General features: G+C 35.4%; 1 protein-coding gene across 1 annotated transcript; it reads right to left on the bottom strand.

Annotated features, from left to right (window-relative positions):
* Window positions 1–1445: 1445 nt before the first annotated feature.
* On the bottom strand, window positions 1446–3368 carry LOC126752975 (protein dachsous-like). Its single transcript, XM_050464028.1, has one exon. It carries the CDS (start codon window positions 3366–3368, stop codon window positions 1446–1448), a length of 1923 nt encoding a protein of 640 aa, XP_050319985.1.
* Between the last annotated feature and the right edge of the window lie 18881 nt (window positions 3369–22249).

Genomic DNA, 22249 nt, shown 5'->3' with positions numbered 1-22249 from the left:
CACAACCCAACCTTTTTCTTTATTAATTTTGAATGATAAAATGAATGAATATGACAAGTTTGTTAGAGATTTTCGACGGAAATATATTTTATAGGAGTTGCCACATGTTAAATAAATACTAATTAAAATATATTTATAGCAATGGCTCAATAATGTAATAATGGTTTCAAATAAAAAGTAGTCTGCTTATACCACTCAACGCAACAACAACCTAACGATCGTAAGATTACTACAAATTTCGTCTACATATATCAATACAACTAGAAACTTAAAAAACATCTCCTTATTTTCAATTCCTATGAAATGGCTGTTTCTTGTTACATAGCAGGTCTCAAAATTAACACCAAACCAATTCCAGAAACAGTAGTTCAGGCAAAAATCTCCAATTCATACCGATTTTCTTCAACTACTTTGCATTTATTCACAACAGTTTAACTCAGAGTTCATTGGCATGCGGCAATTTCACGCCTCTTTAACCATATCCCTCACTAATTTGCACGAATATCTTGCGGGTCAAACAGAGGTCACATAACGAGCCACAAGCAAGAAAGAGCACATCATTGGTGTTATGTTAAATGTTGTGAACACTTTACGGTACTCTCATGTCACTACAATAAGAAAATGAGTATGTAATCATTTGATGATGAATGGATTAAAACACAATAGCAATTTAGTAGAGAAAAGCAAATAACACCCACGGATCGGCAACGAGCGCAGCATAATGCCAAAACAAAGTGTACAGGCACTTCAAAATTCTTCAAATTACAATTTTATCTGCTTGATATCCACTGAGTGCATTCTTCTGTAAGTACTTACGCACACAGACTCCGCTATATGCTTAGAAGCGAGATCTAACAGAAGAAGAGAAATGTCATTTGCTCGTCACACTCGGTTGTGTTATTGTTGGGTACATAGGATTAGTGTTAGATATTCCGAAAGATAGCGCGACCTGAGTTCTCACATCAACTTTATATTGCTTTTCGTAGATTGATGGACAAATGGGTGGCCAGCTACATTTTATTTTTATATGCCCATTTTTAGCTATTTCTTTCGTTTTTTTCAAGTTTACTTATTTTTTCCTTCAGCATTTTTTCTTACCCCGTCGTAGGTTTTTTTGTCGCTTGATACTTTAAAGGCTTAAGAGGTTTTAAGTGTTAAGTGTGAGTTTTATTACGCCCAAAGCTAATTGAGTGGAAATAATGCTAAAAGTGCAAGCGACCAGGTGAGAATTCACCAAGCCGATCGACGAATTTGCTCAACAAATACTTTGAACTGCTCACGTGGGGTACTAACAGTTGCGAGATTTCTAATAACCAAGACGCTCAACCGGCAACGACCGGTTCGTTTTGCCAGCGCCGTAGAACCATATCCGGCGACGGTTTGTCTATCGATTTGTTTTGCTCGCAGGACTAAGCTCTTATGTGACTAAGGCAGGAACATTTTGACTACAAAACATTGTTTATATCACTTACCTTGAGAATACAACGTCCGACCGGCTCGTTCTCGGCTACTGAAACATTGTAGAAACTTTGATCGAAAATCGGTTCATTATCGTTGACGTCATGTATGGTCACTAGTACTGTAGCAGTCGACGAAAGTGGTGGATGGCCATTGTCTTTGGCAATGACCGTAAGCTGTGGCACCGGTTCAGTTTCGCAATCGATATGCGCGCGCGTCGTAATCAAGCCTGTATGCGAATCGATTTGAAACCATTCGGCATGCGTTTCCGGCGTATCGGCAAGCGCGTAAATAACCGCAGAATTGTTTCCTTCGTCACGATCAAAAGCAGCTACTTGCAGCACGGATGTGCCCGGATCAGCGACTTCCATCACATTGGCGTGATACACTTCGTGCTCAAACTCGGGCTCATTGTCATTGATGTCCGTTACGCGTAGGTAAATCGTTTTTGAAGCATGTAGTGGTGGCGTACCATTATCAGTCGCCACAACGCTTAGCGTATAGTTTGACTGGGCCTCACGATCTAGCGGCTGTGAGACGATCACCAAATAGATAATGTTATCACGTGTATTCAGACCAAAATGTCCATCACCACCGTTGAGCGTAACATTTACATTCGAGTATTCAGCCTTCGAATCGGGATCATTGACAGAGATGCGGGCAACGATTTCACCAGGTTTTGCTGACTCGGATATCTTAGGGGTGGCGTCGTCACTCAGAAATATTACATTGATTGTTGGTAGATTGTCATTGACGTCGGTAACACGTATGGACACAAAGGCGGTGGTTTCCAATGGCTGTTCGCCATGGTCTTTCGCCACCACAACGAGCTCGTGCAGCTCCTTAGTCTCAAAATCCAAGGGTTTATTGACCGAAATCAAGCCAGTTTCTGGATCTATGCGGAACATTTTGTCTTTATCACTCTGTCGTCGGTTGATCGCATACCCTACGAGCCCGTTTTCATCTGCATCCGTGTCTGTAGCAAAAACCTGCAGCACGCTCGTACCAACTGTCGCATTTTCGGGCACAGTGGCAAAGTAACGACTCTGATTGAAAATTGGTTGATTGTCGTTGACATCTTGTATCGTTATGTTCACAGTCATCTGTCCACGCAAAGGCGGGCTGCCGCCATCCAAAGCTTCAATCACCAAACTGTAGGCTGGTGTCGTTTCACGATCGAGAAAACCGTTAATTTGCAAATCCAAATACAGCACATCATCACGCTCGCGATGCGACGATAAACGAAACGCATTATTTACATTGCCCGACACGATATTGTAGCGCTGTGTATTATATTGACCCAAGTCAAGATCACGTGCGGGATTCAACGTTCTTTTCACATCGCGCGGCGTATTCTCGGGAAATTCGATATTCATTACCGGTTGCGGAAATGTCGGTGCATTATCATTCTCATCCAAGACACGCACTACAACGCGCACATTTTCGCCACTTAACGGTATGGCTACTAAACTGTACGATGCACGAGTCTCCCGATCCAAATACACTTTAGTCCGTATCTCACCGGTCGTATGATCGATAGCCAGATCGGTATCCACGCCACTACCCGGTACCGGCACGATTAGATATGGCGGACCGCTATCGACACCATGTGAGAACTCACCGATAAAACCAATCTGATGTCCGATCGGCACACCTTCGGATACCTCCAGTTCTCGCACATGTTCAGCCGAAACGCTCGCGACAAACAGAAAAATCGTTAAAAGTAGGCTGTAAGCGTAAAATACGAACTGTTTTTGAATGCGGGTGCTTTTGTGAGTATTCAAGTTGGTGCAAAATTCAACTCTGTTGATGATTCCTCGTGTAGTGTTATGTTCAAATTTATGCGCATTTGTAACTGTTTTCAAACTTATCACGTCAAGCGGTTGTACAACTCGTTCCAAGCTGCACATTTTCATATTTACCTTAAATTTTACCATTTTGAAAGCAGTTCTTCGTTCCACCTGCGCTGCTCTCCGAAGAGCAGCTCAAGGGGACTTTTTAGTGTACGACTAAAGGTACTAGTGGCGACTAGCACATTTTCTATGCTTGTTTATATTTGTCTATGTCTTCATTATGATGTTATACCAATAGAAGAGCACCGCTTATGCCATTACAGGAAATTTTATCTGAAATTAAGAGAGAATTTCAATTATTAAAAATTTATCAAAGGAGTTTCAGTGTTTCAATTGGAAAGTTTTGTTTTAATTTAAAACTAATACATAAGAACAAAGGAGGTTGTCACCTGTTTAAGAACTTCAAGCCACACAAATTTTCAAATTAAAGAATTATTACAAATCAAAGAAATTTAAGTAAGTTTTCAGCTGAATTTTTTTGTTTTGAATATTAATGACACACTTTAGTTTCATACGGTAAGTAGATATTCAGTCCAGTTCACTTGATTAGAGGCAATGATTTTTATGAAAGTAAATGATGAATATTTTGCTCCTTATTGAAAGGGCAACTGTACTTTTTTCAAAAATACACTTTCATCGAAATATAATTTTAGTTAACGGTATTTCGTAACTGTAAAACTTCAGCACATCAAAACAGGAAAAACGAATAAATAAATACGGAGAAATTTTTAATTTTCCTTAATTTTTAAAGTAATAATATTTTGTGCTACCACCTTCATTATAAATAATCTCATAAATTCTTTCAGAGATTTTTAGTTTCAAATTGTTAAGCATTCACTTAAACATAAGAGTCAGACATCCCCATAAATTTTCAACGATCTTGAGATCTGGAGAATATGATGGTCATGTTAATTTTTCAATATTTGGGTATTTATTTCAGTCTGGTCATCTATTGATGTGTGTACAAACGCAATATCCTATTCAAATATTTTGCGAATCTCAGGAAAAGATGATTCCAAAATTGTTTTATAGTTCTTCCTCGTAATGTTGGTATCTACGATTATCAATTCGAATGCCCTTTGACGCGATGTTTCTCCCCAAACCATAGCACCGCCTTCACGGCTATGATAATGGTTCAAGAACCTTTCGTCCTCAAATCATGGAAATAGTAGTTGGATCCGTTCAGCTTACCCAAACTAAACTTCTTTTCGTCACTGAATACAACTTTTTTCCATTCACCAAGCACCAAACCATGTGGTCCTATATAAAATCTAAGCCACGGTGCTTGCGAATTTCTTCAACGGGGGTTTTGTTTTTTATATTTAGATGAGGTGCTTTTATAATAGCCCTCTTAACTGTTGATTTTTTAGATGAAACATTAGCCATTTTTTTAATTTTTTCTTTTAAATCCTTAAGATTTTACGGGTTTCCTTTTGTGTCAAAGCCTTTGCACCCCTGCCTTTGAAATGGTTTATTTTTTTTAGCAATTTGCCGCTAATGGTATAAAATGAAATATATGTGAGAAATAATTTAGAATCATGGAAAGATTTATAAGAAATACAGCACAGTCTGATATCAGTCGTCTGTAATATTATATACGTATATATGTATGTTTTTTTCAGTTATATTATTATTATGGCGGTGAAAGTTTATTACGAATTTGTCATCTGAAAATTCCTCTATATTGACAAGGTATTAACCCTTAATATATAATACAGAAAACGCTTAACCTTTGTTTGTTAACTTGTTCGTTGTGGGTTTTTGGCTTATTTATAGCTTTCATCACAGCCATTAATAAGATTTTGGTGCCTGCGCAGTTTGCCAATCAAATAACACAATTGTTTCCAAATTGAACGTGCCATAGATGACAGGTTTTTATGATAATCGGAATGAAAATCATAATAGCGATCATAATCGAAAATCTAAATAAAGATACACAATTACAACAATAAAATAACAAGAGTACAAATGGAAACAAAAAGTCATTTATTTCGAGAACTGGTGTTGGAGAATGAATTAGACATTTTTATGTGCGTACATGTATGTATATTTTATATTTTAAATAATTTTCTAATAACGCTAAATTGCTCACCATATAAGAGCAGCATTAATAGAGTGGTATTTAAGATATACATTATATGTTTAAAAACTAGTCAAGAAGTCTCCAAATGGCATTCGCATACGTGCGTACAAATACATAATATAAATAAAAATATTCTCTAACACGAAATACTCCAGAAGATCGAAGGCCGTAAAAGTGTATGAAATACGCTCACAGATTTATCAGATCTGTACTTGGCCATGGTTGTTATTGCCAGGCAAGAAGCGTTATCGATGAGAAAAAGTAAACACGACTGCGTCTAATGAAGGTCATCATTGTACACGTTTTAGTGAAGTGAATCTAACTGTCACAGGAACGGGTGGATAAATAGGATTTACGAAGTGACAACTGGTTGGACTATTCGAGTTGAAATAATTTACACTTTAGGCGACTGCTTTAAAACCATCTTGAATTTCCGTAATTATCTTCCATAATTTGCACTCAATTCTTCTCTTCTGAGAGACAAATTTGCAAACAGTCTTAAGAATCAAACATTCTTCAAATATGAAAACAACACGAGTCTAAAATATCAAACACTTGCACAAAAATATATACTGCGAGTATATACGCAGGGGCGCATCCAGATAAAGCTTTTAGAGCTCTCATTCATCACAGAAAGTATATGCAGAATATGCGAATAAAACTATGAATTATGGGTTATAGGTCTGCATCGCAGTTCATCAACGTTTCCTATGCACTAGTGGGTAACATGCTATCTGTTGACTTTTGCTTCAGTCCCCAAAGACACTGTCAGTGATCAAGTACATACACCTTTTAGCTTCAAACGTCGCACGACGTTCTCATTATGCAAAAGGCCTTTGAATCTATCTATCAAGCAGTCAATAAGATTTCTTTGGTTTTCAGAGCACATGCTTTTTCTGGAAGTAGCAAACTCAGTTGAAATCCATCCAATACTTCTCTAGGAAAGCACTTCTTTTGTATCCAACAGAGGAATCTACTATACATACACTGAGACCCTGTGGATCGAAAAATTCCTCAGCTTTTTGTCTTCGATTTTGGAACATTACAATTTCCCCGTTATTTCCCCCTTTCCTAACACCCGAAGATAATGGTGTTCGCATAGTTATCTCAAGGCAGCAAGGTCAAAAAGAAGAGTGGCTAAGGAATAAGCCTTAAAAGGGTAAAAACTAAGATACATGGAACTTATAAGGTTCATAAATGCTCTTTTTTATGTTTGAAAAAAGAGAAATTTTAAATAAAAATTGGAAAAAACTTGTCCTTTTTCTTTCAATTTTCCGAAAATTTCATAGTTTAGCCTAAGGCACATCGATATATGTATATAAACAAAATAAAAATATTTTTGGCGATTTAGAGACATTTTTCCAACTTCGAAAGAATTCAGAAGAGCATATTACATAAAAACAACACATAATACAAAAAGTTTTAATTTCTATTCAAACAATGCCATAAACATATCAATTTAGTTTTCTCATGAATTTCCACAATTTTACAAGTACAAACGCACACACACAAAAGTATTTTTGAAAACGCTTGGAAGCAGTTTGCTATATCAAAAAACGAAATCCTCAAAGGCCGTAGAAAATATTGTTGTATTCATTTGTACATAAAACACAAGCCTTGGCTTGTTGTTGCTTTTGGCGTTGGCGTTGGCATTGGCGCTAGTGCTTATAAAGATTTCAAAACGGAAATATGTAATGTACAACAAATACAAAAATAATGATGATGATTATTGCTCTCAAGGTGCATTCACAGCGGCTTACATACAGGCATAAATATAGTGTGCGCATGCGTGTGTAGGAGTGCATTTATTGTGTGAGCATGAGTGCACATAACTGTAAGTATGTATGTACTTCCAATTCTGCTTGTAAAAACACAGGCGTTGCTCTACAAGTTGCCGACAAAAGCCGGCAAAGAGAATTTTCGAATTACAACAATTTCGAAAAGTCATGGTCATGGCTAGCGGAATGCATTTTCTACCACAATTCATGTGTATGTGTGTGTAAATGTTTGCGCATGTATACAAATTAAAAACAAATTAAAAGTATTAAAATACAAATGCAATGCCACTGCTCGCCTGTCACTTTTGCCGCTGTCCAACTGTCCGACTGTTGATTCCTATAATTGATAAATGAGTTTTTCCTCACTAAAGGCGCTTTTTAACTGCAAGCAGTTCGACCGACCCGCAAACAGTCAGCCAAGCAGTAAAATAAGAACAAACTTCCTTTTTATACAAACAACTGTTTCTAATTATAAAGCAATGCGAGTACAAATCTAAGTAAGTGTGTATAAGTGCATGTCAGTTAGTTGTTCGATTTAATCAGTTGCCTGAAAAAGCGGCGAGGGAAAATTACATTTTGTTCAGAGCAAACAATCAACCACCAACTTGACTGATAATATCAGAGAAAGTGGCGCTGGGAAAAAAGATTTTGTGGAAGATAAACTTCTCACAACAAATTTGTAGCTTCTTTTATTTATATGTAATCCTAACTTTTTGCTATTTTTAGACTCAACTCCGTTCAAGAGATCGCATTCAAAGCATTAGTAAGCTAAAGCTTGGCACTACTGTCGAATAATCCAGCCTCAAAAGTCTGTCTGAACTCCGGAGGCACTTCAAATTATACCTTTATGAATTGCATATATGTATTTTTTAAATTTGAAGAACATAATCACACTTAATTGCCAAGGCACGATACGCGTGAGCATTTCACTTAATATGTTTGGGCTTGGCTTGTGGAAGATGCAAACGGCTCTTTGCCGATTCGGGGTGTAGTGTAACATTCAGATGAAATGTTACTATTTTTGCTGCTTTTGTAAATCATGAATTTGGGAAAATGCATATCTAACAAAATGAGAAATATTTAATTGTAAAATGATGTTAAATATCACACTTTTTTGTATTTTTTGTTTGTTTTAAACAATAAGCAATTAATTTGCTAGTTTGTGGTCTACTTAATTAAGCTATATATATTGTCTGAATACCATATTTCGAGTCATTTTCAAAGTTTTAGCTGACGAGAGTCCTTACACATTCCAAGCAGCCCCATTTAAGATCTTCTTTCGCTAATAGCCAAGACCGATTTATTTTCTTGGAAGTCTTACCTCAGTAGATGTATGTAAGTAATTATTAAAGATGTTTTACTTTAATAGATGGCTTTATTGCCAAACCGTTTATTTCTTTTATAATACATTTACGTCGAATGCGGTTAGCACCCATATCAAAAAATTAAGCTCAACAAATAGTCCACACCAATAGGCGGCGCTTCGGTAAAATGTCTTTTTGACTCCACCTCAAGAAACAATTTTTAAATGCCAGTTTAACTTTGTAATTTTCACTTCTCATATATTGCTACGTGTTGCACCGATAAACTTGCTAGGTGATGACGATGTGTCTGCTATTATGCCCAAATGTAGGTGTTTTGAATTTAATTTTGCCTACCTTTAGGCGAAAACTCCAATTACTATTATAAACTGTGTATTTTTTAATATAGAAGAACGCGAAAAATTACGTTATATTATCTCTACGTGATAACACAAACTCGAATTTGAAACTTTGTGTTTGTAAGGATCTTTCCAGCTTGTTGTCGTCTATACTTTTTAAAACTCGGAGCCGCTTAGGAATTTTATTTACATGGAAAATTTTTCTTACAGATCACATTTCGTTTTGCTTTTGTTTCAAAAATGGATAATAATTAAATAAAATTCCGAAACATCGTGTTAAATACGAGATGAAATAATTTTACATGGTTAACTTTGTTTCTTTAAAACTTAGTGGTAAATGGTAATAAACTCAAGTTTAGGCAAAACATGAAAATACTGTTAACATATTGTCTCTTCTCCAAAAATTCTTTCCAAAACATGGATTTTTCGTAAATGATTCATGACTTTCCTTCATAAAATTGTTACCGGCTTCTCGATTATTTGTTTTAATTTGTGAATTTTTAGTTGTGAATTTCAAAATGAGTACTTTATTTTTTATAGCCACCGTCAACGGCATATTGAAAGTGTAATTGTTCAGCATTAAAAAGTTACTTCGCGTAGTCAGCTCATACTCTCACATAATTCTTTACTATTATTAAATCCCTTTACCGCCTATTTGGCAATGACTTTGAATTTGTAGCGAATATTAGACATTAAAGTGTGCGGAAATGTCAGTTGAAATGTTGTCATAACTCCAACGATTGGATAATTTCGTCTTTTGTCGGTCTAAAAATATTGCAGCTGCTTTCTTCGCACATAAACAACGACCAATGGCTGCAATAGAAATGAAATAGAAACGGCAACAGATACGATAGACATGCAAATCTTCGGGTACTTGATAGAAAAAGAGTGGCAGAATGGAGTGCAGAGCAGAACCACAGCAACAACGATAAAGTTACTATCAAGACTTCATAAAACGCATAGTTGTTGCTGTTATCTACGTTTGACTGCGAACATGCATAGTTTTGCTTACAAAAAAAGGTTTTTGTGCAACATAAAAGTCAATTGTAGCAGTACGGAACGAATCTTAGAATCACTCATTTCGGGAACACACTAGTCCGAATTTTGTATAACTTTAAGAACCGAATTGTAAGCACCCACTGCATCTTGCAGGAGGAACTTAATTTCGATAAATTTTAGTTACGCTTTGCAACCTTCTCTTCTGTTCAACCTCACTTTGAGGTTATTTAAGCATTGTTTAAATCCAACCTTCTCTGACGAGTTACTAATCTTTCCAACTACCAGTAGGTGTATACCTAGTGCGCGCTGTACTGTGTCGTTAATAGCAATATTTACTAGTAAATTAAAAAAAAAAAATCAAAGAGTACAAAAGTAAAACAAGAAAAATAATGCATCTTCTGCGTTGCTTTCTCAGTCACCTTAAGTACATACGCACGCACAACGTGTTCTAATCATTAAAGAAAGCCAACAGTAATCTCGCATCTTTGCTGTGGCACCACGGTTTGGATGATTGAAGTTAACTGCGCTCAAAATGACAACAACAGCAACAACAAAGGCAAAGTGATTGCAGCTTGCTGTTTAGCAAAGACTTCCATGAAGCCAAAGGAAGCTAAGACAAATAGCAGCGTGCATTTCCGTGGCCAGTATTCCTCCTTTGCTGGGCTGCTTTTACCAGCGCATGCGTTGAAACCTATTTATATTCTCGTAGGTGCATATATATGCACATACTAAATTCAAGAGTTTGCTTTCGTTGTTTGAAGACAATATTTGTAGTGCTGCGCATGTGCACTGTTTGTTCACACTGACATTCTACTAACTCCTTTCAACCATTTGAAGTGTGCCTCAAATGAAGCTATTAAATTGAGGTTAAATATGGAAAAGGTCTAGAATATTTCTTCAGCTCAAAGACACCTAGGCAGTGACTCACAATTATGATATAATTTTAGTAATAATATATGTTTTTAAATAGTTAGTGAAATCTTTCTTTCTGTCTGGGGAACGCCTGATATTATCCCTTAAGGTCAATAGTTATTTATGCAGTACAATCTGCTAAAGTTGCTTAAACTTCATCTATAAAAATATAAATATTTCTTCATTCTAACTTCTTTATAATATACATATTAATCATTTATGTAATAAAAAAATTTAAACACTTTTTGCTAGCGTTCCATTACTCTGAATTTGTATATTATGTGTGTGGTATTTGGTATTTTACTTGGTAGAAAACCATCTCCTTTGGAATAGAGCTGCCGAAATACATAATTTTAATAGTATTTGCCAAAGATGCTACTGTCGAAAAAACGTTAATGGTAATTAAAAAGAAATTTTGGGTAGTTCATAATTCGAAATTATTTTTAGATGCTTGGTTCTTCAGTGAAGCTTAATATGCCTATATCATTTTAAATACATGTCTTTTTGTTATAAATAATCGTTCCTTGAAATTCAGTTTCGGCACTTTTAGGGGGTATTCTGAATACTTTGATATCAACTGTTCACAGTTCCCTCATCTCAATCGCTACAATTTTAATTAGGGAACGCTGTAGAGAGAAAAATGAAGAAAAGTCTGTAGAGCATAGTATTATGTAGTTAAAGTTATGTAGTTAAAGTCAGTCTGGCCTCTCTTCGTCTGCAACTTTTGCCGACTTAAATATGGGCCTAAATTTTATACTAATAATCCATTTGGTATTTTTTGGTATATACTAAGCAGTTTGACGCCTTCATGAGTCACATTTTACAATACAACCTGTTAACAAGATGAGAATTACTGTGCAGTTCTGCTAAAGCTAGAAAAAGCTCATTACAAGCACACTTTAAAAGTCCGTACCAGTAAAATTATTGCCAAAATCAATAAAAACGTCACTTTTCATCCTTGAGTTCATCACGATATCACAAGATAGATCAGGCCAACTAGTTTCAAGACTTTTAAGGCCCCAAAAATCACACATGGTCAAACTGAACAAAAATTTTAATATTCAAAGATTTCAATTTTTTATTTCTATAACCATATACCAACAGAAAAGAAAAAAGCTTCAAAAAAAGTGCTATTAAGTGTCAAAGAGATTTACGTTAAGCATTTTTTACTATGAATTTCCAGCAATCTTAAATATGCAGTATAATTTTTTTAAATACTCCAGGCTTGGAGTTAAATCTTGTTTTAATTAAGACACAAAATAAATGCTTAGAATGTGGGGAGACAAAGCACAGTTCTAAAATAAAATGAGCCGCTCTCTAAACTAAAATAACTGCGTAGCGCACTCGTCAATCCCTTACGGCAAATGTTGCGTGGAATAAGTTAAACAAATTTAATAACCACTTCATTTCGTTATACATTTCGAATATGTTTTAAAATTTTAATGTACAAGGAAAACTTGCAAACAACTTAGCAGCAAGTGCTTTATTCGCATGTGGAAAAATTTGCATTAAAATCACCATAAATATTGAAATCTTATGTGTGTAAAGAAGCATATCTGCAATAGTAAACAGTAATAAATTGCAAAAAGGGTATAAAGAAACTGGAGTTCACGTCAAGTTCATATTTAACCAGTGCATAGCGCTAATAAGTATTGAGAGCGCACCTGGTTCTCTTCGCTTTACGGGATTTGGTGGGGTTAGAAAGTACGAGCATATGGAATATCTGAGCAATTGTTTGTGAAATAGTTTTAATAAAGAATAATTTAATTAATATCGCAGAAAGATAAGAAATTTTTTACTTCAGCTAAACAAAGGATTTAAATTTTCTGTAAATAGTAAATTTTCTTTTAAGTTATTCCTAGAATGTTGTTGCTGGGCAAATTACAATATAAACTCAAAGCCGACTTTATTATTGATTTCTCTGTACCTATATTTGTCAAAAAAAAATTATAAAACACTGGTATAAAAGTGGGATACTAATGATATAAAAACTGCTGACATTAATACTGCATTTTTATTATCTGCATAAAGTTAATATTGATATTCTTCTTCTTCTTCTTTATTGTCGTAGACACCGCTTACGCGATTATAGCCGAGTTAACAGCAGTGCGCCAGTCGTTTCTTCTTCTCGGTACGTGGTGCCAATTGGATATTCCAAGCGAAGCCAGGTCTTTCTCCACTTGGTCTTTCCAACGGAATGGAGGTCTTCCTCTTCCTCTGCTTCCCCCGGCGGTTACTGCGTCGAATACTTTCAGAGCTTGAGTGTTTTCGTCCATTCGGACAACATGTCCTAGCCAACGTAGCCCCTGTATTTTAATTCGTCAATGAGGATGAATTATGAGTGACTTATAGAGTTTGGTTTTTGTTCGTCGAGAGAGGACTCATTTTGCTTTGCTTCCTTGTCCAGTCTGGAGAAAGCAGGACTAACGGCGCGGGTGTTGAGGCCGATTATATCAATATCATCAGCATACGCCGGCAGCTGTACACTCTTATAAAAGATTGTTCCTGCTCGATTAAGTTCTGCAGCTCGAATTATTTTCTCCAGCAGCAGGTTGAAGAAGTCGCATGATAGGGAGTCGCCTTGTCTGAAACCTCCTTTGGTATCGAATGGCTTTGAGAGGTCCTTCCCGATCCTGACGGATCCTTTGGTGTTGCTCAACGTCAGTTTATACAGCCGTGTTAGTTTTGCAGGTATACCAATTCAGACATCGCGGCATAAAGGCAGCTCCTTTTCGTGCTGTCGAAAGCAGCTTTGAAAACGACGAAGAGGTGGTGTGTGTCGATCCTCCTTTCACGGGTCTTTTCCAAGATTTGGCGCATGATGAATATCTGGTCGGTTGATATTTTACTGATAAAAAAACTGTTATAAAAACTGGAATAATAATTTTCGAAAGTGACAAAAACACCAGTAAACCAACTATACATATATCAAGAACGCAGAGATGAAAACGAAATTATTTTAAGCAGATAAGGGCAAACTTATGTCCCCAAATTTGTTTGCTAAATTATTTCAAATAATTTTTGACTGGTCTGAAATGCATGTGTGAACATTTCGAAAAAAACCTTTCGAAAATAGTTACTCTTAAAAATTAAATCAGCCGGTTGAGTTGGCTCCAAACTGTAGTAGAATATCAATGCAGACTCTATCTATAACTAACTTAAACGAGTTCAGGACCCTTTAAAGTACTTCTCTTGCCATATCCACAAATTTCCTCTACCTCTACGAATTCAGGCTTCGGGTATAAAAACGAAATAGTAATAAACGCAAAAGATCCGTAGTGAAATTTTATGCAGAGAAACATTTCGCTAATGTTGCAAATGACTGCTCAGTTGCGGATTGGCTTGACGGCTGATGCTGAAAATGATGTAGCTCCAACGGCAATGAACGCTAATGCAGCAACGGCGAGTCTGTTGACTGGCTGAGCATCAAGCAAGTACAAGCAACCGCTTTGCGCTAGTCGCCCAGTCAAATTCATTAGGTGAAAATATTTCATTTCACAAACAAAATTTACGAGCAAACTCTTAATTACAATGCTAAGTACATGCTTATCACACAATGGCCAAGGAAATATGAAACTGAACAGCTTTGCAGCAACACAGCAACAACACAACATAGCCACCGACCAACTAACATTAACTAACTGCAAATTTACTAACTGACCGACTGGCTGATGAGTGTTCGAGGAGTACGGGGTTGGTGCTCATGTTTTCCTATGCGCCAGAGGCATAAATCTTGAGTGAGGGGTTTTTCGCATTGCCGCATGCGCGCAAAAGCGTACAACTGCCACGATTGGCGTTCACACACACATACATATACATTGGAACCAACGAGAAAGGCATACGGTTGGCTACGCTGTCTGTTGTTGGTTTTAAGCTGCAAAATTTTTACCATTTTCGCCGAAAACTAAAGAGCCGAAGGGTCAACGGCGGTGGTTGCAATAACATAGACTCAAACACATGCACAAATAGGTAATATCTGCTTTGGTAGCACAATGACAGCAGTGGCAGCGATTCAATTGGTATGGCAGCACTGTCTGTCCGGGCTGTCATCGACACGGCTACACTCAAACGGTGCTTGACTGTGGCCGGCAAGGCTGTAAAAATCTTACAACATTGCCATAAAACCGCAGTTGCGGCAGGAAATTAGCTGCAAGATAATGACAATAACAACAACAGTAGCAAGGCCAACTCTTAACCAAAGAGGAACAAAACAAAAAGCTAAAAACAACAATGTCGCTACATTGTTGTGTGTTTGAAGACAGACATGCGCATGAAGCTGCACTTGCCACAGAACGCTTCTTTGTTGCATTCGAGGCCGCCTATATAACCAGAAGAAGAAGGAGCAGCGAGGAAGCATCAGCTCCTAAATAACAAAATCAATTTCTACCAAATAATTGTTGACTCTTTTGGTAGCTTTTCCTTTTATTTCTCTCTCTCTCTCTCTCTCTTTCAAATACCGTTTTATTACTGTAAAATCTACTAATTGCCAAAGTTGTAATTGTCTTTATTTATTTAGCTAAAGAAGTAAATATTTGCACAAACACACAACATACACATATTTGTGTATATGCATATCGTAATAAGTCAAACGCCAAGCGTGTGCACTTGCGCCGCTATTGCGCATGCTAAACTCTTGTGAACACTTATTTAGTCGCAGATATGTAAATTTTGTCAGCCGAGTTGTGCAGACATAAACAATAATTAATAGTGGTATTTGCATTTGTATTCATAACGAGTAGCGCGATTTTAATTACATGCGCTCAGTAGTGTGGTGGTGGACAGTGGAACAATTCTAATCAAAACGAAATTAAAATTTGTAATATGTAATAAAAAATAATTCTGAAGCTTGCCAAACAGTTTTAACTAGTTGTCCAGAATTTATCAAAGGTGATATGTAAGTACTTCTTTCGTACTTGTAATATTTTTTAACTGAATAAATATGTGTCTCTTGACTATGAAAATATTATTATTTTTTGTTTAAATATTTTTTATTTGCAATCTATTTCAAAAATAATAAGCAAATTAGATTACAAAATCATAATACTGACATATCAGTAATAATATACAATACACATTAGAGTGATGCAAAAATTTTTTTTTTTTTTCGTTTGAAAGATATTAACAGTTAAAGTTTGATTATTTTTGGGAAAATTTTTTATTTTTTATGAATTTTATAACTCAATGAAAAAAAATTATTATGAATGATGAAACTCACAGTTTTGTAGGAAATTTACTGCTCTATAAAAGTGGTCTCATATGATTTTTCGATTAATTAAGTTAAGCGATTAAGAGATATTCATCGTCAAACATCACTGTATTAGGGTGGAAGCGAGATATAAATTTTTTAGTTTATAAAAAAAAAAATTTTTTTTCGTTTGGTACTCCGAGTGAAAAATGGGTTCCTAGACTCTAATACACATAAGAAAGAATCTCCAAAAATCTACTCATAATAATTTTTTTAGTTTTTTTGATTCGGTGTAAATATGCTATACTTAAACTCAGTTTTAATAGAAGGCATTTTAAGATATGTATGAAAGGCTTTATTTGTTATGAACCAATGGGCGTTTATAATTAATCTTAGATTTTTGATTTAAGTCTTTGTAAAATTTAAATATTTGAATTACTAACAGTGCCCCAAAGCTGCAAAGCGTAGCAATAGCAATTTATTTTCAAGATGTAACGGCGCCTTATGTCCGAGTGGCAAATACCGGTGTTTAGTTTATATTTTTGGTTTTTATGTGCTGTTTCCATGTTAACTGTTTGTCGAAGTCCAGGCCGAAGCATTTAACGCTATCATTTTTAGGTATACAAGGTGTGTTCCAAAGTAAACAGGACTTTTTGAATCTAGCGCCCCCTGGTGGCGCCATCTAACTGGTGTGAAGTTATTGCGTTTTAAGTGTCAGTATGTTTGTGTTATCGGTGCGAAAATGAGCTTCGAACAAAGAGCCAACATTAAATTTTGTTTTAAAATTGGTAAAACTTTTACCCAAACGTTTCGAGAGGTTTCAACGTTTTCAAAGTGGTCGTGAGGACATAAATGACGATCAACAAGTGGGCAAATCAAAATCCGTGATCACCGAAAATTCCCTCGGAACTATGCGTGAATTCATCAAAAATCAGCCGAAATCATTACTGAAATTCACGGAAATGGAATTGAACATCTCCAAGACATCGATTTATCGCATTTTGACCCAACATTCGGGCTTACGAAAGGAGTGTGCACAGTTTGTTCCGCACAAATTGACTGACGACCAAAAATTGCTCAGAATCCAACATTCGAAGGACGATTATTTGACCAAAAATCACATTTGAATCATTAACCACTCCCCGTATTCACCAGATATGGCACCGTTCGACTTCTTCCTTTTCGGAAAAATGCATTTGCCCATGAAAGGAAAACGTTATGCAGACGTAGAGGCCATTCAAAAGTCTTGCACCGTTCGACATGGTTTGACCGTGAAAAAAGCTGTACTCAAGTAGAATGAGACTATTTTGAATAAAATAAATTGATTTTTTAAAGTCCTGTTTACTTTAGAACGCTCATTGTAGTACTGCCATTTAAAAGCAAGGACCTATCAGTTACAGTTAATAGGACTTAAGAATTAGATATACCTGAGAGGAGAATATTTTTTTTAATTTATATAGTAGACCATGGTGCCAAACTCTATCGAATGCTTGCTGAATGCTCAAAAATGCTGCTGGACAGTATTATTTACGTTCAAAAGAGTCAGTAATGTTATTAACTACACGGTGGCATCGGTCGGGTGTACCGTGATAACGGCGAAACCCAAAGTGGTGTTCGGGTATCACCTTATTTTCTTTTAGTATTGGCAAAAGGCAAAAATATTTTTTCAAATGTTTTGGAGAATATAGACAAGAAACTAATTGATCTATATAAGGTGATTTCTTTCTCTGCTTTACCTGATTTGACCACTATCATAATTTCCGCACACTTCCCCAGAGTAAGGAATTGGTTAAGCCTTAATATTGAATTATAGATAAAAGTAAGAAACGTAATATAAAAAAACATGTTTTAAAGGGAAAAGAGTATATATTTTTGTGTTTTGTCAACTTTTACTAACTTTATATGTTGATGATATTTCAAATTTATACAGAATCAATTCAAAATTTGGGTTACTAAACATCCCTCGCTCGCCGTCTGAATTCATTTTAATGGCTCATAACAATAGAACGAGCCGAAAATTAATTTTAAATTTTTTAAAACTTATTTATCCCGAACCATCTAACCTTCATTAATCGTCCGAAAGATCTTACAAGTGTAGATAGTTAATTTATGGCTACAACCCGCTGAATAACCTACATAAAAATAAAGACAAATATTCTAATATTTGCAATTGAAAAAACTTCAATAATAAATCTTAAATTGAAATCAAATTAGTTAAACATTGCCTAAATTAACTAGTTGTCTAATTTAGTGCGTAACTAGATTAACTCATCAATTTAATTGCACAAAATACTTATTACAATTAGTAATTAATTATTTGTGCAGTTTTATAATTAGCAATTGAGGTTTCAATTGAAATCCATTTTACTATGTAAAATATAAATTAACTAAGAAAAAATACTAATACTCAATTAGTTAAATGTGCAATTTGTACCTAATTAGACTTCAAAGGAGAGAGAAAATAATACATTTAAGAAAATTGGCCTTTAAATTTACAATTATTTAATTCTCAATTAGTATCTATTTAATTATGTATGCAACAAATTGTCAAATAGTGCTGAATAACATATTGCCATTTAGAAATTGAATATCAATTCACTATGAAACTGGGTAAAAAATAAGTGAGACAACAAAATATTTCAGAATATATTTTAAATGAGAAAATTAACTCAAACCTTGATGCTTTTAAACGTTTTGAAGTCTTTTAGCCTCTTAATGACTAAATTATTTAGTTAATTGTATCCCTTTGTTGAACAGTACTACTTTAATTGAAAAAAATATTTGCATCTCGCCACTGTGCGATTAAGCCAAAGCAGTGCAGCCTCATTTTAGCAAACATATGTATAATATCCACCTTTCATGAAACAACGCCATACTTACTGTCATCTACCGTTCACCAATGACACCAAACCAAGTGACAGCAGCGCACAATTAGTGCCTACATCAGCGTTTCAACCAAATGCCTTACATGCGCTCGCTACTAATATAACTGTGCACAGACAGTCAGTCTAATATTTAGTCATTAGTCTTGTTTGCCAGCGCCATCACTCGCCATCAGTCTCCATCACTTGCACTTGCGAACACATGCCGACAACTAAATAACTAATTACGACAAAATATTCGCATACAAAGTGTTTAATTACGCATAAATAATAGAAATTGTATGGCAACCACCGTATACAGTGCAACAACCACGACAGTAACCTATGACGCTCATTTCTATGCAGCGCTCGTGTCGGTAATGTGCAAATAAAATATTGTAAATAATTGCAACATGCCACATTAGAAATATGAGTGTATGTATGTAAGCACTTAATTGCGGCAATAAAATTACAAAGCATTAGAGGAAGCTTAATGTCAAGTGAACACGCATTAATCACAAAGTTCGTTGCTTAAGTCTTTGGTCTGCGAAGATTCATACCTCCTACTTGCAGCAAGTTCATTTTGCATTAAATACGTTGTTTTACCATTTTTGGTGAAAACAACTGCAATTCACTTTCATTGCAAGCATTCGCTTAAAATTTGTTGAAAATGTAGGAATGCTTGTAGAAACTAAGCTTGTTAGTGCATGCAAGCTTAGCACCGCATTAAGATGATTAGCACATGCGTTACGTTCTAGTTCTTCGCGCCGGACTACCTCGACTCGGATTCTTAAAGTGAAGTCATATATATATCTACTATATGCAATATGTACAATAGCATATAAGTATATCTTCATGTCTCTTCATACCCTTAGCGCCGCAACTGAATATTTTCCACATTGCAGCAATCGAAAGTGCAAGTATTAAGAGCGTGTGTAAGCTACTAGAAACAACTGTAGCATTAAGTAGCGCTTCAATTGTGCTAAGCATATGGGTATATTTGTTACAAATATATATATATATATATATATAACGTATTCACTCTCAGTACTAAAATGAAAGTGTAAAATAAACAGATTGGCGAAAATCGCGTGTTGATAGCAAATTTTTGTAGTAAAAGTTTGGGGAAATTTAACGCATAGTTAAACACCAACACGTTGTTGGAATAGACTCGTATTTACTACAAATGAATATATATACATATATATTTATATCTGAACGTTACGAATTAGGTACTAAGCATCTGAAGTGCTTTAATCTAATTTATGGACTATTAGTGGAGTATAAATCAGTATTTCTACATAACAATCGATTTGCAAGTTAGTCAATAACAAATAAAAAAAACAGAAACAATAATAATGAGGCATCAATTTAACCCTTAATTGAGCCAAACTATACGAGACCTAAATTAACTATTTTAAATTTTTTATTCAATTAAGCCATTGAAAGCCAGTGCCTAATTATGAGTTGCGTAATTGCTAGTTAATGCTTAATTAAGCAATCAATTGAAGCTTTATTATATAACAACTAATTTCGTACTAGGTCTTCTACAAACTAATGAAAAATAATAAAAGAATAATCTCATACAAAATTCCAATTTTTTTCCTTATATGAACATATGTGTAATTAATATTTTAAAAAAGTAAAGTGAAAGTATAATTTAATGTCAAAAGTCAGAGGTTGGTCTGAAAATGTAATACAATCATTGGGCACCTATTATTAAACCCTCAAGAGCATTAACCGTGTTTGACTTGGGAGACGAAGAACGCTTAGTCGGATAAAAAGTATGAAGATCAAAAACCAGTCGGGAACATTCAAAGCAAGAAAATTGCAAGACATGCGAATTGAAGTCGAGAGAATTCGAAAGAAGATTTTGCATGCCAGAAATGAGGTTTGAATGCCACAAAAATAAGTCGTTTTTGCATCGCATTGGGACTTATGATGAAAAGTGTCCATTACAATATATTTAATTTCAAAAAATTGTATGTACATGACTAACCCGCTAAATGAACGACAAGACGCCAAGGTAATAGTTTATGTTTCATGGCATCAAAAGGACCTCTAAATTAGTCGAATCCATTAATTGTGACAGCTACCGGCAACAACTGAGTGATTGCCGAAAGACGAAACGAGACAACGATCGGCCCTATGATCCCAGACCAGTTAAAAACTATTTTGAAAATGGGAAATATTGTCTCACTACCTTATAGCCAAGAACTTTCCCTTCTGACTACCATTTGTGCCGGCCAATGCAGAACGCCATCATCAGTACAGGGTACAAACCGGGATAGCTCTTTTGAGATGAAATCCAAAAATTGCTGAATAATACTATTATACTTATTTTTCTAAAATAAATATTCAATTTGTGAAAAAAATGCACGAATATAGTCATAGACCCAATATACGTGTTTTTTTAGTAAACAGCACATTCTTTTTAGTTGAAAGCTTGCAAAAAATTTGTTTGTGTATATTTCAACTTTCGAAAATACTACGACGATTTTGGGGATTATTTTGAGCAGAAAGCAACCTGATGATTTTTGGTTTTAAGTAAAGATGATAGAAAAAATTTAAAAATTAAAAGCAACCTATTTAGAAAGTTGAAATGAGTTTTAAGTTATAAAAGAAAATAATACTCAATTTATCAGATACTTATTCCTGAAAGAATTATAATAAAGATAACCATTTAATTAATATTTATTGACGATTAGGAAAGAAATAATAAAAGTATTAAAAAAATATTAATTTGTTAGTTTTTGTTGTACAAAAAGATTGTTATAACTGTCATTCGGTCTCAAACCTTTTCATCGCATATGAAACCATAAACGTTGAGAACGTTGCTTGTATCAACGCTTTCGCCCGTCAAACTCAACCTACGCCAACTGCCGTCTCCACCAGAGGCCAAAATCGGTGGACAAATGCAGCCAACAACCCGCCAGAACAAAGAGACAAATACAATACTTAACGCAGAAAATTTGCCTGGAATGACAGACATTAATAAGCGTGTTACTTTCTGCACCACAAAATGAAGTGGCAACGCAGGCATTCCAAGCCAGAAGACACATTCACTCAGCCGCTGAACGCACCAACAAGTGAAGCAGTCATCAACCAGTCAACGGAAGAAACATCCACACACACCACACATATAACGATGTGTTACTCTTATCACTTGCAACAACGACAAAAATGTAAATGTGTTCAATGCGGCAAGTTGCCAGAAAACCAGAAACAAAGTCACTGTCAATTAAACGCAACCAACAACAAAAACAATAGTAAAAGCAATAACAGTCTGGCGACAGCGACAGTGATGGCAAATAGTGCACACATATACATGCATACCGCACACACATACACACACATTTAAGTGAGTAGAGACGTATGAGCACTCACACTATGTAAATGTAGCCGCGAATTCAGCCGACTGCACAGTAGCGAACGCAGAAGCTGCCAAACGGGTTTTTCG

This window comes from Bactrocera neohumeralis, chromosome 3, assembly GCF_024586455.1.
Source record: "Bactrocera neohumeralis isolate Rockhampton chromosome 3, APGP_CSIRO_Bneo_wtdbg2-racon-allhic-juicebox.fasta_v2, whole genome shotgun sequence".
Taxonomy (NCBI): Eukaryota; Metazoa; Arthropoda; class Insecta; order Diptera; family Tephritidae; genus Bactrocera; species Bactrocera neohumeralis.
This window is presented reverse-complemented; position numbering and strand designations above follow the sequence as displayed.

Bases quoted from the DNA above. Each gene is read 5' to 3' on its own strand.
- LOC126752975 (XM_050464028.1), bottom strand. From the start codon at position 3,368: ATGTGCAGCTTGGAACGAGTTGTACAACCGCTTGACGTGATAAGTTTG.